This window comes from Monodon monoceros, unplaced genomic scaffold (assembly GCF_005190385.1).
Source record: "Monodon monoceros isolate NGI ecotype Baffin Bay Population unplaced genomic scaffold, NGI_Narwhal_1 Super_Scaffold_5, whole genome shotgun sequence".
NCBI lineage: Eukaryota > Metazoa > Chordata > Mammalia > Artiodactyla > Monodontidae > Monodon > Monodon monoceros.
In genome coordinates this window covers 89,599,576-89,614,838 of record NW_021703782.1, presented here as the reverse complement: position 1 = coordinate 89,614,838, position 15,263 = coordinate 89,599,576, and the positions used below count along the sequence as shown (strand labels likewise).

The window sequence follows — 15,263 nt, the reverse complement described above, 5'->3', positions numbered from 1 at the left end:
CTCCCTTGAAGACGTGCTGCCCCCCCCACCCCGCTGCGTTTGGTTTTATATCTTATGTTTTCTTACCCAACAGAGATGGCTTGAAGCAAGCAAACCCATCAGGAAGCAGTTAAAAGGTGGGTGTGACCTTCCCATGTCGGTTGAATACTAGGTATTAGTGTATCGTGTCCCATTTCTCTCCTCCAATCCTCAGCGTACCTGTAACATCTGGTACCTGGATTCCAGGTGGTCCAAGAGACGTGAGTAAGCTGACTTCTCCCTGTCTGACTTCTGAGTTAGCAGAGATGCTTCCAGATCAGCCCCCAAGGGTCCTCACCAAATATGGGCAAGAAAGGGAAAGGTGAAAGAAGACAGCTAAGAGCAAAGGAATTCCACATTTCATTTTATAGGAAAGAAAGGGGAAGAAGGATGGCCTTTTTCAGCCCAGTGTGAGAGCCAGGACGGAAAAGACACACACACACACACACACACACACACACTCTCCTTTTCAACAGCACAGTTCCATTCACAGGAAACAAAGGCATGGGTAAATAGTGTCACAGACATAACACGTGAGTGTATCCCAGTGCTGTAGGTTAATTCCCAGTTAGGTGGGTTTTCGAACCACACCTCACTGCACCCTTCACCTGGTTTTCCAACATCACGCTCTCTGTTCCCCTTTATGCACCTTATGCCCCAAACCTGGCCGACATGCAGAGCCTCACATGCACCCAGAGTTACAGAACCACCCACAGGTACCCAGGTACCTGTACACAGGTACGTTCATAGGTGCACACACACCATTAGAGTCTTTGATACAATCCAGAGATAAAGACAGAGGGTACTACTGAGAAGGGAGGGTGGAGCCCATAATGAACTAATGTAGAGGAGATCAGTGAGGGAGGCAGGGTGGGAAAAGCTTGAGTTTCACAGAGCCAGAAAGTGCTGGAAAGGGCCCGTGAATATATACTGAGTGATGGAGAGGAGAGAAATTGATGTGAAGAAGAGCATGGGATCTTAGCAACACAGTCTGATCTTCTCCTGTTGCCACATCCAGCAAAAGAAATGGGCTAATTTTATCCTTGCAAGCAAATGGACTCTTGGCGTTGTTGCAGAAAGCCGTATTTGAGTATATTAGCTGTGTAATATTTGCTACTGTATTAATCATTTTTAGAATTCACTTTGCATTAAAAGCATGAAATATTTTGCAGTATAAAAATGATTTTAAAATGCAGAATCAAAAGACTCAGTGCTATAAGTCTGGTGTTATCATTGGCTGTGTGACCCAAGGCAAGTCACATCTCCAAGCCTGGTGGCTAATCTGTTACACAGTGCAGTCGACAGCAGCCTAGCTTACTTATAGTCATGGCGGTATTTAAATTCAAGAGGGTACGTGAAAACATTTGAAAAGTATGAAATCATCATATATGTGGGAGATAACTTCTTTGTGAGTTTTGTATAATCTATTGATTTAAGGATTTTTAAAGTTCCTAATACAGATAATGGAGTGCATTGTTTGAACACATCCCTAAGTTAAACGTGTAATAGGAATTAGATTATTCCTCATTTTATGATGATGTTGCAAAAATATTTTACTTCTTGTAGACTTGGAGATTTCTGAACACTTGACTAACTTATGCACTCCTTTTTTGAAATTAGTCCTTTTATTGATGGAAAAAGCTGTGGTCTGGTGAAAAATGCGTCACTTATGGGAGAGTAGCCGCTTACATACATTGACTTTTTTAAAGGGAAAATTTAATTTGTTTTTGAAAAATGTTGTAGGAGGTATCCCCTGTACCCTGCATTTTCGAGTAAGATTTTTTATACCTGATCCCAACACACTGCAGCAAGAACAAACCAGGTAATAACATTTTTTTTAAAGTTTTCTATTTAGTATATAAAAATGAGTAACGACTGAAAATGTGCTCTTTAATTTATCACTGTGGCCAGATAACTTCACTTGGGTATAACTGCACCAACAGTTACGATCCCACTAAAAATTGGGGGGTACATGTATTGAAATTTTAATCGGCGAGTTCATTTTCATCTTGAGCCTCCTGATTTTGGTGCCATTCCCAGCACGCTCCCATCCACCACCTCCTACCTTCCCCTTCCGTCCAGCTGCCCCTGCATGTTGAGCACCTGTGTTCAGAGAACGCAGTTATTTTCTGCTACTGCAACCAGGAAGTTTGTAAAACAGTCATCTACCTGTCAAACAGCGCAGTGTCTCTGAGGGGCTAGGATTGAGCTCTTTAGGAGAACGAGAGGTCTCTGAACTGAGAACTTTCTATCAGATCCCCTGTTGGTAGGAGCTGCAAAGGAGAGGAGGCCGGGTCAGTGTCTTTCCTCCGCCTCCGTGAATCTGTGGTTCAGGTAATCCGTGAAACAGATAAGGGCCAGAGGGCTGTGAGACTTGTTTACCCCTCCGGGCTTGGCGCAGGTCCTGGCCCTGGTGTTGAGCTGGCACGTGGGTTTTCTGGATGGGGACCCGTGTTTGGAGTGGAGGGGCAGGTACAGGAAAGTTGTTGCTGTTTGAACATGGACTCTGCAGGCTCCCCTGGGCCTCTCCTTCCCCTCCCCCCAGGGCAACAGCCAGCCCTTCTATTATTGAAACGTTTGTTTTTCTTAGGGAGGGAAACTCTTCCACCAGAAAAAAAAGCAATGAATGTTCAGGATTATTGAATCCTATCCTGTGCCCATCGTGGCCATGAGACCGTCACCAAGGAGGAGACGTTAACTTGGACATAAAGTGCTCTTTCGTTTCTTCCTTTTTTTAAAAAAAATGGTAATCACACGATCACATTTTAACTTTTAATGTGTTTAAAGGCCAAATATTAGTCTACTACTATTTTGTCTTCTTTGTACACCTCTTCCCTCTACAATAGAAGACGTTGGAGATTTGACTTGTGTTTACTATTAGGTTAAATTTTAAGCGGGTATAAGATGTCCTGCATGACTCATTGGGTAACCACAGGACATACACGTGATGCCTTGAGTTTTCCTCATAACAGCTTTTCATGCTGGTGGACTAAGGGGGAGTGTAGGACACTCACTCAACTCACAGGTCAACTCATAAGCCGGTGGATGCAGAGTGGTGACATGATCTATGAGAATATGTTTGAAATGACCCCACCAGGATTTTCCTACTGGAAATATTCAGGCTACTACTGAATATCAAATTCTCTTCAAGGGATGCTTTAAAAAATGTCATGATGGATTTTATATGTGTGTGTGTGTGTGTGTGTGTGTATATATATATATATATATATATTTGTGTGTGTGTTTTTAACCAGTGGTGTTCTTTTTGTAATCATAACCCCACAATAAAAAATATATTTTGCTTTGTAATGCGTTACAGAGATACATGTAAATTACTGAAGCAGACATTTCATGAAACAATAGTAACTGCAAAGCACTCTTAAGTTTTCTATTTTCTTCTTTTAAAATGTCACTTGAGGCTCATTAAATTGATTTTATTACCTACTGAAGGGTTCCCACCCCAAGTGTGACCTGCACTGCCTAAACCAGTGGTCGTCCCTCATTGCCCTGTGTCCTCCCTGAGATGCTGCAGCCCTAGGGTTGCGGCTGCCAGAGTACCTTAGTGAAGGGATCACTCACACCAGCCTAACCCGGGAGCCCTTCTCCAGGGCCCCTCTCGGTCGTTGGACGCTACTTCCATACCCCACAGGAAAGCTTCTTTCTGCTGAGCCTCCCTGTCATTTGAGGGACATCTGAGGAAAGGTAGGGAGGTCAGGATGGAGAGAAGGCTCGGAGAAATGAGGGCTGCTTTCAGATCTTTCAAGTGCTGTCATGGGAAAGGGGGAATTAGATGTGCTCCGTGGTAGCATTACGGCCAGCGGGTGGAGACTACGGAGAGGCGGATTTTGTCTGAAGGCAAATAATAGACTAAATTTTGTTCTTACCTAAGTTCCAGATAAAATTCGGTTTGTCCGTGTCCCTCCTAAAAGTCACTAGTTCCAGACTGACACTCAACCCCACTGCTCAACCTCCCACGGTAAGATGGGTGGTCCCCGCAGTGTGCAGTAGAGTGAGTGTAGCTGTCACCTCCCGGGATGTGGGCGACAGATTTCTCTTAACACAGCAGGAGTCATGGCAGCAGCCACCCCTGTGGCTCCTACAGAGCTGGGGAGTAGCCAGGACCTTCAGATCTTCTTCTTAGGCTGGGCCAGGCTTCCACCATTAATTCAAAAAAATATTGTTTTGTTTTTACTTTAATGAAGAGTTTTGCCTATATTCCTGGCACTTAGTGTCTTTTTTTTTTTTTTTTTTTGCAGCATAGTTGATGTACAGTATTATACATCGTATCTTTTTTAAGCCGCAGCTCTGTAGCCTATGCAAAAATAAGTTCCCCTTTAAAGAAAGATCGCTCTCAAGGGTCAAAGGAGGAGTATAGAGGTGGTGTTTGTTCTTTGCTGTTTGTTTACTAAGGATCTAGGCAGGGAGGCGTTTATTGCTTTTTTCTGGAGTTGAGGTCATGGATTGGGGTGCACTCCAGAAATGAGCGTTAACATTTCTGAAGTCAGGCACACAAGCATCTCTTTTAAATGACTTCCTTTATTCTAACTGCTAACTGTCTCCTTAATTATGAGCTTCCACAGTGGCTGTTTCTGATAAATTTAGACCGTTTTAAACAGACTTTCATATACGGGCAGTCTCAGAATCAGGCTCTCTCAGGATTCCTAGGAGGTCTCCTAAGTTGGGGCATCATTCCACTATTCTGATCTCTTTGTGTATGATGTCCTGGGGTTGACTCAGAAACGTTGCTGAACATATGACAAAGTAGCATTTGATGAACAGGGGTCTCCAGGTTCCCGTTCTCCTTTACATCCCGAGGAAGACCTTCCACTTAGCTGCGCTTGTCAGTGAAAGTCCAGATTTACCACTGGATTATCTGTAATTCTGTTCCTTCTCTTCTTTCTCTCAGTAGCATTATAGGAGGAGAGAACACTTAATTCCAGTTGAATTTCAGCTTGGATAAATATAGGAACAAACTAGAAAGGACCAATTATGTTCTCCTAGGTGGAAAAGATAGAGATTCCAAATTGGAGTAAGAGAGAATCAGCAAATGTATGTCACACCATCTCTCGATGCTCTGGCATTCAACACGGTAGGAGTAGTTGGTGATAATTAGTCAAAGTAATATCAGAGTTAGGAGATGGATCCTAAGCTTTTTAGTCATTAGACGCATAAGAAATTTGTAGCATAATCAGATTGTTTTCATAGCATGCGTGTCCAGCTTGAAATAAGACATAACTGACCCCACATAACCCATATGGCATCCGTATCCTCATCAGTAAAAAATGGAGGTAGCGGTACCCACCGCAGAGTTCTTACGAGGCTGAAATGAGGCGATAAGTTATGAAGTACCACACACAGCCCAGAACTGTGCAAATACAGGGTTGTAATACCATGTGACGCATTCACATCTCAAAACACTGGCGCCCTTAACCTTTAAACATAGAAATTAGAAGGAATATTGAGACTGGTTTGTTTAAATTGCCGAAATTCTCTCTCCTGGCCCTGAACACTTCTGCTGCATCTGTATTGGATTTCAAGAATTTTCCCTTTTGTCATCTTGGCCAGATGCTGGAATGTCTATCTCGTGTGAATCCAGGCTTTTAACAGAGAGTGGGAGCCAGAGGTCAAGTGTCACATGTATGCCGTGTCCCTAAATATAACGGTCTCCAGGGCCCTTCCCGGCCTGCACAGCACTGTTGATGCCTTGTGATTCCTGCTCCCTGGATGGAGGGTCCTGTGACTAGCCAAGAACTTACCAAGTTCTGCCCACAAATCAAGTCCCGGGTTTTGAAGCGACATTGCTGGGAACTCACAGACAAGTGCAGGATTCACCCGGGAGGCCTGGCAGCCTGTAGATGGCTGATGTCTATGCTTTTGCTCCGGCACCCACAGTTCCTGGGACACAGGAAAAAGCCCAGCTGGGTGTTTGCACCCCAGCCAAGGAGGTGTCTTCCTAGACGCTCCACCTCTCAGTAAGTTCACACAGAGGGAACATAGGTGTGCAGATGTTCAGAACAGCAGCCCCTCGGTGTGCGGGGGGCTGCCTGTGGGTCCTGGTGCTACCCCGAGTTTGACTGGGAAGGTCCAGGCCGGGGGCGCTCATTGGCAGCAGCAGCAGCTGGTTGTTTGGGCTGCTCTCACCCCGTCCATCCTTGCTCAGCCATCCCAAGACAGCATGTGCGGGCGGGAGGCCGGCTGGAAATGCCCCCCGCCACTACCCATTGAGACTAAAGCAGCCTCACGAGCCATTATTACAGAAGGGGCGTAGCTTTGCAGCGTACTAAACAGTGCCTGATACTTGAGACAAAAATATGTCTTTGTGTGTTTTGTTTTTCACATGTGCAGGTCTTGTCCTTGACTCATCATTGTTTTTTTGCCTTATTTTACTTTGAGTGTTGTGAATTAATGCAAACAATTATTTCATAGGCATTTGTATTTCTTACAACTGAAGATGGATATTTGTGAAGGAAGGTAATGAGACTTTCGCATTCTTCTTTTCCTGTCAGTCGCCCCAGACTACTGAAATTCCTGGGTTTAATCGAATGAGCCTACATTTCTGGTAACAAATTAAATGTAAACAAAGAATGGATGTTGAAAGCAGCATCCTGCTTGGGACATCTGTTTCTAGCTTGGTCTGGATTTGGAGAAGCTGAGGATTGACAAACCTCATTTCATGCTGTTTCAATTTTATTACAGAAGGTACAGTTATCTTTCTGGTAAAGACCTGAGAAACTTTAAAGGGAGGGAAGGAGAGATCCCGAATGTAAAATGGGCTTCGTCCAGGAAAGCAGATCAAGCCCAATTTAGGTCCCCTGTGAGCCCCTTAGTACCCAGAGGTGACTCGTTTTCTCTCTGGGGAACTTGGCTGGAAGACAGGAGCATCCGTCCGTGCTTCAGCACTTCTTGTGCATCAGGACCATCTCCGTGGCTGCAAAGTATCTGAGAGGCTCAGGAAGGGAGGAGAAATTCCAAGTCAGTGGTCCCTGAGCCACCTTCTCCAAATCCAGAGTCTTTTCTTGACTTACAGGAGACACTGCAGCAGGTAAACGGGTGGGAACAGCCACGTCTTACTCTCATCCCCCCCACCCCCTCTTTCCTTCTACAGAGGAGGGTCTTCAGAAGCCTCCACTGTGCTTCCATGAGGGACCTGGCAGTCTGGTTGGGGAAATGAGACAGGAGCTCATGAAGCAACTGGGACCAATATGGGCGGTGGAGACCACAGCCATCATAAGTTTTAGGAGAAGGAGATGCCGGCGTGAGCTTTGTGAAGAGTGTGGATTGCTGTGATGAGTTGGGGTTGGTGGAGAAGTGAGGAGTTAAATCTCACTGGGCAGAGAGGACATCGCCTCCCCCCTCACAGTCCCAATTGGAGGCCACATGCTGGGGGCCTACAGCAGAACAGAGAGAGAGAGGGCTCTTCCTGTCAAACAGAGACCTGCGTCTTGGATCCATCAGGCGGAGGAGCACTGTTGAGAGTTTTAAGCAGGAGGGATTTGGCAGGAACAGAATCTATAAAAAAGGCTGGAAGAGGATGAGGGGCTTTCCTGAGGCAGCCTTCTTATATTTCAGGGTAACTCTAGGTTGAAATTACCCACCCCTGTCCTGGGTCCAGGCTGCCTTCCGTGGTGATAGAACTAGTTGTGTCTTTCTTTTCTACACACTGACTTGTTTTCCCCACACGTATTTTGCAAATAGCACGTGTTACGAGATGGGCACTGACTGTGCTGGTCCAGTGAGGCTGGGCCCACTACCCCTACCTCGGGAGCTTCCAGTCTAGCTCTCCAAGTATTAGAAATTGGTCGTCTTCATTTTTCCTTATGCCCCTTGTTCTGTGTGAATCAGTAGAAACCTGTTGAGGGCCACGTCCTGGCTTAGATCCCTGACATCCTTGTCAGGCCTGCAGGTGGCCCTCATCTCTCTGGGGGTGGTGGGCTGTCAGGGTGGCATCCAGCCCTTAGTAGCCGTGGATCTCTTGACAGATTCAGTGGATCTAGTTAGCGTTTCTCCCGGGTTTGAAAGGTCTTGTTCATCCCCTCCTCCCTGAAGAGATAGGTGATCTTGTCTGACAGATGGAGACCCTAAAGCCTGGAGAGTAAGGAGGAAATCTGTCAAAGAACATGGTGTTCTTTAGTTTTCTATTTACACCATTCTTTGGAAATGTTGTTCTTCCTGACTTACTCATAGGATTGTTTCTTCCATCTAGACTGAACCCCTTTAGCCACTCTCCTAAGCTTTTCCCTGAATCCCATTCACCTGCTCTTCCTGTAGCAAGGACACCAGCTTAGATTTCATTGAAGCCCATCTTGGTAGGAAAGTGAATGCTGATGTTTGCTCCTCCTTTGGGCTCTCTGGGTCTCCAGATGATCGAATATATAGCAAGCATCCCTAGACATATCTGCATTTAGAAGTTCTAGCAAGAACAAACACATGGTTACTTGAAAGATGGGGCCCCTCAGATAGGGAAGGCTACCTTCATATTTATATGCAACTTCAGGACCAGCACACAGCACAGCTGACCAGAAGGGAAACGCTGGTGAGCCAACCAGATTAGTCAGAGAGCTGGGGGTGACTCATATCTTGGGAACTTCATGGGCTGCCATGGAAACTGCATGTTTTCTCCACTTTCCACAAGGTTGCTGGGAAGAATGCTTTTAAAATCTGGGTCCCCCCCCAACCCTGCAAGCCCTCACTCCTGCTTCTGTTCACGTGTTCCTCCACCTGGCAGTGATTCCTGCCCCAGATCTGTTGGCTGAGCTCCTAGGCAGACCGTGAAATCTGTAGCTGAATGGAGAGAAGGGAGCAACCAGGATGATTTGGACTATGACAGAGATGGCGTCATTGGCTGAAACAGGGTGTTTGGGAGGGCAGTGAGCTTAAGAGGAAAGAAGGAAAACAAATCCAACCTTGGGTTCATGGATTTCTAGTGGATGGCAGGAAAACTGAGGGGTAGCAGACCATTCCCTCTAGATGGGAAGTTTCAGGAAGGTGAATAGATTTAGGAATCTTAAGTTATTGTAACTAATTAAGTAATTCAAAGCTCACAGGAGTTTTAAAATTCAGAATACTTTTCTGTTTTTCCCTTCTAAGAGGATGTCATCCTTCTAGAAAGCAGGTAATCAAGAATCAGAGTCAGCAGAACTCAGGAATTCAGTTAGCCCTATGAGAAGTCTCACGTCTTTACCAGAAAGAGACAAAGGCTGGCTGCCCATTGATCTAAGAGTACACTTTTCTCACTTTTTCTCTTAGTGATATGAGCCTGACCTTTCTTGACCAGCCAAACCCTGGCCAACATTAAACCTTTAGCCTCATGGTATTTGTATTAATATATATTATTTTAAACATGGAAAAATTCTCTTTTAATTTCAAAGACTCTTTAGTGTGTTACTTCTATCTTTTTGAGATTGAGTATCCTAAAATTCTTTGTTATTATTCACGATTTTTTTTAATGGTTAATCCAAGAAAAAGACATGTATTACCCATAATCAATAAGTGTTTTGGGCTGTTGTGGGTTCTGGTGACTTTCCTAATATGTTTTTCTTCTGACAGGTTAACCTGCCCTCTTAACTCCGCGGTGGTTCTAGCGTCCTATGCAGTACAGTGTAAGTCACAAAGGAGCATTTCGCAGATGGACAGCTTGTTCTGACTGGTATATTGAGAAACTCACTGGCCTATCCTGTTTGACCGAGTCCCTTCCCCAGGAATCCTGTTGGGTAGCATATCTCTGGCTGTCCAGATATTTCCACTTTCAACCTGACTTAGGCTCTCCTCCAGCTCAGGGATGTTGGATTAGGGAAAGTGGGGTTTCCTCCCAGAGGAGCCCAGAAAACAGAAGATACCTATCGCACGTTACATTTTCCAGAGCCTCCGCTCACAATTGGATTTGACTCTATAACAAAATCCCGGTGGGGCAGATACTTCTACCAGTCACTACTTACAGATGTGGAAACTAAGACCCGGACAGGTTCAGGAGTTTGCTGGAGGTCACTCCTGCTACTTGCTTGGTGCTCCTCTGAAACACTGCTGGGATCCTAGAAGTTTATTTTTAGTTTCAGTAGAGCGATGGCTTATATATTGGCCTGGAGCAGCAGTGCCCAATAGAAATACAATGGGAGCTTCATGTGTAACTTTAAGCTTTCTGGTAGCCATGTTAAAGTAAAATGAAATACATTGTATTAATATATCTAAAATATTATTTTAGTATGTAAAAATTTTGATATTTTACATTTTTTTCATACTAAGTCTTTGAAAACCAGTCCAGATTTTACACTTCCAGCACATCTCAACTTGGACTAGCCACATTTCAAGTGCTCAATAGGTCTGTGTGGCTAGTGGCTGCCATGTGGGATGGAAAGTCCAGATGGAATTTTCCATCAAGGCCTGTTTATGCTGAAGTAAGAATCCACTTCTTCAGTCACCAAAATATTATTAGAATATGTTCCACGTGAGGCCCCGTGGTAGATGCCGGATGTGTACGAGGACAGGGTGCATAGCCAGATGGAAGGTAAAATACCACTTTATAGTTAACTAGCTGTGTGAGGCCAGCGCAGTAACCAACTAGAACTCGTGCAGAGCTGCTCGAGACTTCCTGTGAGCCCCACGCCACCTGGGCTCGTTCCCCTCTTGGCCGACTGCATGGTGGGGAGTTAAGAGAGCTGGATGGACTGGTCTTGGCAGGCACTAGCTGAACTCCTCCCTCTGCTTTGGTCTCAGAAGAGGCAAAATAGCAAGAGAATGCTGACAGGGATTCCTGATGTGGCCTTAAGCCTGCCTGTTCCCCAGGAGCAAAGAACAGACATGGGAGAGGTGAAGGGCAAGGTGGCTGCATGATACCAGGAAGTAGAAGAGAGACCTTTAGCAGTGGCCCTGCTCACTAGTAAGACAAGACCCAGTGTTCATCTCCCCATATAACCTACATCTCCTTCTCCCCAATGGGAGACTCAGAAGAGATGGCACAGTGACAAGCTTGGGTGGATCTGAAAGTTCCCCTCTTCCTATAATACATCTGGAACAGACCCGGCCATGTCGCATCCATATAGGAAATGGCACGGTCACCAGTCAACTGTATTCTTAGTAGTCACTAGACCCAGTGGACTCCATCTCTGCCAGGCTGATCAGCTGAGGAGAGTGAGTTTTCCTACATCTCAGAGCAAGTTTGGTGCTCACATCTAAAGCTTCAGGTTTGAAGGCCAGGAACACTAGAAAGGACATAGCTTTGGATGCAAACTCCATTTAAATCTGGCTCTCCATCTGCTTCTAACATGGTGTTACCTCTCTGAATCTCAGTTTTTTCACATGTAAGATGGAGGTGATGATGGCGATTATGACAACTTGGAATATGACTGCTTGGTTCAAGTATCACCTCTGAAGGTGATCAGTAGAAACTCTTTAGTGGACCATCGCTGTTAACTGAGTCAGTGAGAGCACAGGCTGAAGCCATAGTACCTGGGTCTTGTCTCTTCCACTATACCTACCTCACCTTGAGCCTCTTCAGGCCTCAGCTTCATCGGTCAAGTGGAGGTGATGATAATATCTAATCATAGGTTTGAGTGAAGATGAAATATACTTAAAGCTCTTAGAATATGCCTGGCTCGTGGCAAGTGTTGTTTAACTCATACTATATTTTGTGCCCAGAAGAAAGCTGTCTAAAGAACGGCCTGTTGTAAACAAACTATTTAGAGTACCAAATAAAATTCCTAAGCTTCAATAGTCAGGTTTCCCTCTGCAAAGGACTGATAGAATGGGGGCTAAAGGAAGTTATGAGCACCTAAAAAGTCCAGACTAGCTGCAGTAGAAACATTAGCGTGACTATCATGATAATAATATCATAGGTTGTCAGGCGAGCAGTTTTAAGTAGAAGTTTCTTATTCCTCCACCCTCAAACATATACCTACACACACTTTTCCATACTTCTGTGCATATATTTCTACAAGATTAATTCTTGGATGTGAAATAGCTGGATCAAAGATTAAGCCTAGGGACTTCCCTGGCGGTCCAGTGGTTAAGACGCCGTGCTTCCAATGCAGGGGGCGGTGGTTTGATCCATGGTCAGGGAACTAAGAGCCCACATGCCCCAGGGCGTGGCCAAAAAGTAAAAAAAAAAAAAAGAAAAATAAGAGTAAGCCTAAATTTTATCTGATACGGTTTGCCACATTGTCCCAGAGGGACATCTGATATGAAGACAAGCCTACCAGTAGCCAGTGAAGCCAAAACAAAGCACATTTTCTTACCAGATAAAAAGTAAAGTGATCTGTGGGTAAAGAACCTGAAAGCACTTGATGGTGGAAGATTGCTGGTGACCTGTCAAGGGTCTATGAGGGTCAAAGAATGAAGGGTTTTTTTTAAATAAATTTATTTATTTATTAGTTATCTTTGGCTGTGTTGAGTCTTCATTGCTGCGTGTGGGCTTTCTTTAGTTGCGGCGAGCGGGGGCTACTCTTCGTTGCGGTGCGCGGGCTTCTCATTGCGGTGGCTTCTCTTTGTTGTGGAGCACGGGCTCGAGGCACGCGGGCTTCAGTAGTTGTGGTGCGCGGACTTAGTTGCTCCGCGGCATGTGGGATCTTCCCAGACCAGGAATCAAACCCGTGTCCCCTGCATTGGCAGGCGGACTCTTAACCACTGTGCCATCAGGGAAGTCCCAAGAGTGAAGTTGTTTTTATTTTTTTTGGCTGCGTTGGGTCTTTTGTTGCTGCACGCGGGCTTTCTCCAGTTGTGGCGAGTGGGGGCTACTCTTCGTTGAGGTGCGCGGGCTTTTTATCGAGGTGGCTTCTCTTTGTTGCGGAGCACGGGCTAGCCCCTAGGCGTGTGGGCTTCAGTAGTTGTGGCGCAGGCTCAGTAGTTGTGGCGCACGGACTTAGTTGCTCCGCAGCATATGGGATCTTCCCAGACCAGGGATCGAACCCGTGTCCCCTGCATTTGCAGGCAGATTCTTAATCACTGCGCCACCAGGGAAGTCCCCAGGAATGAAGTTTTTGAAAATACATATTTGTTCTATAATGGCCTCTGAGCGTCTGCCACTTGTGGATTCTGCAGTAGCCTCAGGTTGCACAGATAGAGCACAGCTGCTCTCTGCAAAGGGTCTGCAGCCTGGTGGGCAGGCAGATATGGACCAACTGATGCTGGCAGTGAGGATGAGCACAGAGGATGCACTTTGTTCTCCTTGGAGGGGGAAGGAGGGTGCAGGGGGAGGTAGTGTAGAAAAGCTTCCTAGCGATGACCCCTTAAGAAGAGCCTCCAAGATCAAGTTGGAGTTAGATGAATAGCAAATAAGGGCTTTCCCAACAGGACAGCTTGATATGCCATACATTTGAGTACCTGAGACATACACTCTGTCCTGCAAGATATAAAATATTAGCCAGAAGAATGTATGGGACTTAAAAGACAAGGTATTTCGCACATAAGTGTTTATTTCCTTTTCTTTCTGCTATAATTAGCTTTCTGATGTGTTGCTTCCCCACAAACAGAAAAGCGTGTTACTCTGGAGTTCAGGGCGTGTTGTATGGTAAGTAGATAAAGAAGATGAACTGTGATCAGGGTCTAGGCTCCAAGTTACCAGCCTGAGCAGCAGTGGGCAGGTTCCTTCCTTGAGTCTCCATTTCCTTATCTGTTTAATGGGGATAAAAGTAAGGCCTGTCGCTAGGTTATCAAGAGCATCTAGTGGGATGATGTCATTGGTCATTCAATACAACATGGGAACCACCCTGTGCTTTGCAGATGGTTTCCAAAGACTATTTAACTTTGTTTCCCCCTAGTGGTTAACACAGCTCATTGCAGAGTAGCCGACTTCAGATTTCCAGGGACAACCACACTACAGGGAGGTTCGCTTGGTGGTCTTGTGTTAAGTTCAGACATTTGTCAGTGACTTGACTAAAAAGAGAACCTTGCTGTTCATGTTTGCAGAAAGGCACAGGGGTTAGGACTGTTCGTTAATATGATGGATGACCAAGTCAAGGTCCAAGAAGATCTCCATGAGCTGATGCAACCAACAGTGTAAAATTTAACAGGACTCTGCCTTCAGGCTCAAGAAGGTCATTTGCAGCATTTGGTTGTCGTCTGGGGACATGACCACTGTCATCCGCAAATGGCCAGCAGTAGCCCGCAGGCGTGGCAGGCAGGCTGGCAGAATGGTGGGAGCGCTAGCCAGGTTCTGGTCTTGACTGCTGAAAAATAGCTCTGTAATAGGGGTAGGTCCCTTCTCATCTCTGGACCTCACGTTCTCCTTCAGCATGCAGAGTTTGGATGAGGTGATTCTAAGGCTTTCTCGGGCTTTTTTCATCGGGGACCCAGCGTCGGGGCATCTAAATTACTTCCTGTAAATGCATTGTCGTACACTTCACCATGCACAAGCTCACCTGTAAGCCACACTTGTGCTTACCTCATACGGCCTCGACACTCCTGTTCACAGCTTAGCCACATTTGGCTGGCCTTCGTGGCCTGTGGTCCACCCATGACCAAGTCTGTATGTGTAGGTCACTTGGCTTTCTGCCCTTTTCCGCTTCCAAAACTGAACTTTGCAGTAGCTTCTCTGCAGGTGAGTTCCAAACACCCGAGCAGCTACTGTGTGCCATGCCTGGGCACAAGGCCCGAAAGATGAGTCTGACCCACTCCCAGCCCTCAAGGAACAGTGTAAGGAGGACACAGATCCCTTCATTACAGCGCAGATCTCAAAGAGCAGCCCTCGTGTGTGGTGGCAGTTGAGGAGGGTGAGCCCCAGGCTGAGTAGATGTAAAGAAAGATACCCTTGCATCTGACTTCTCAACTTTGGGATGAAATTCACCTAAGCAACTACCTCACTCCTCTCCTTCCCTTCTGAGACTGACTATAAAGCATGACCAAAGATTTCCCCAGCCCCTGCCCTTGAGACAGAGAAGGAGTCATTTGATTTAGAAATCTTCTCTGTTGATGCTACAGATGCTTGTAAATACAGACCACATTGAAAAGGTGCTTTCCCCTCATTCTGTCTTGATAGCTCATTTTGGAGACCATGATTCTTCCATTCATCCTCCGGGCTATCTTTCTGATAGTCAGTTCATACCGGATCAGAATGAGGACTTTTTAGCGAAGGTGGAGGCGCTCCATGAGCAGCACAGGTGAGAGGAGGGGCGGGTGACCTACTTTGGGAACTCAGGTCGGGCACTGTCAGACCTCGTGTCCCCTTTTGGGTTTGATGTTGTCTTCTCTTGCTTTTGCTTATGAATCCTCTTTCAAGATGTCGGGGGTTTGTGAACCTTTGAGCTCTTATGATGGCA

At 45.8% G+C, this 15,263-nt stretch overlaps 1 protein-coding gene across 5 annotated transcripts in view; it reads left to right on the top strand.

The window, feature by feature from the left end:
* The window catches only part of PTPN3 (protein tyrosine phosphatase non-receptor type 3), a 110,094-nt gene that overhangs the window by 40,383 nt on the left and 54,448 nt on the right, over window positions 1-15,263 (top strand). For 4 of the 5 annotated variants that reach the window (XM_029202847.1, XM_029202848.1, XM_029202846.1 and 1 more), the window contains exons 4-8: window positions 74-116; window positions 1,762-1,840; window positions 6,445-6,489; window positions 9,565-9,617; window positions 14,984-15,104. In XM_029202847.1, the coding sequence (XP_029058680.1) occupies window positions 74-116; window positions 1,762-1,840; window positions 6,445-6,489; window positions 9,565-9,617; window positions 14,984-15,104 (341 nt within the window). The remainder of the gene's footprint in view (window positions 1-73; window positions 117-1,761; window positions 1,841-6,444; window positions 6,490-9,564; window positions 9,618-14,983; window positions 15,105-15,263) is intronic. The other variant, XM_029202849.1, reaches the window with a different exon arrangement.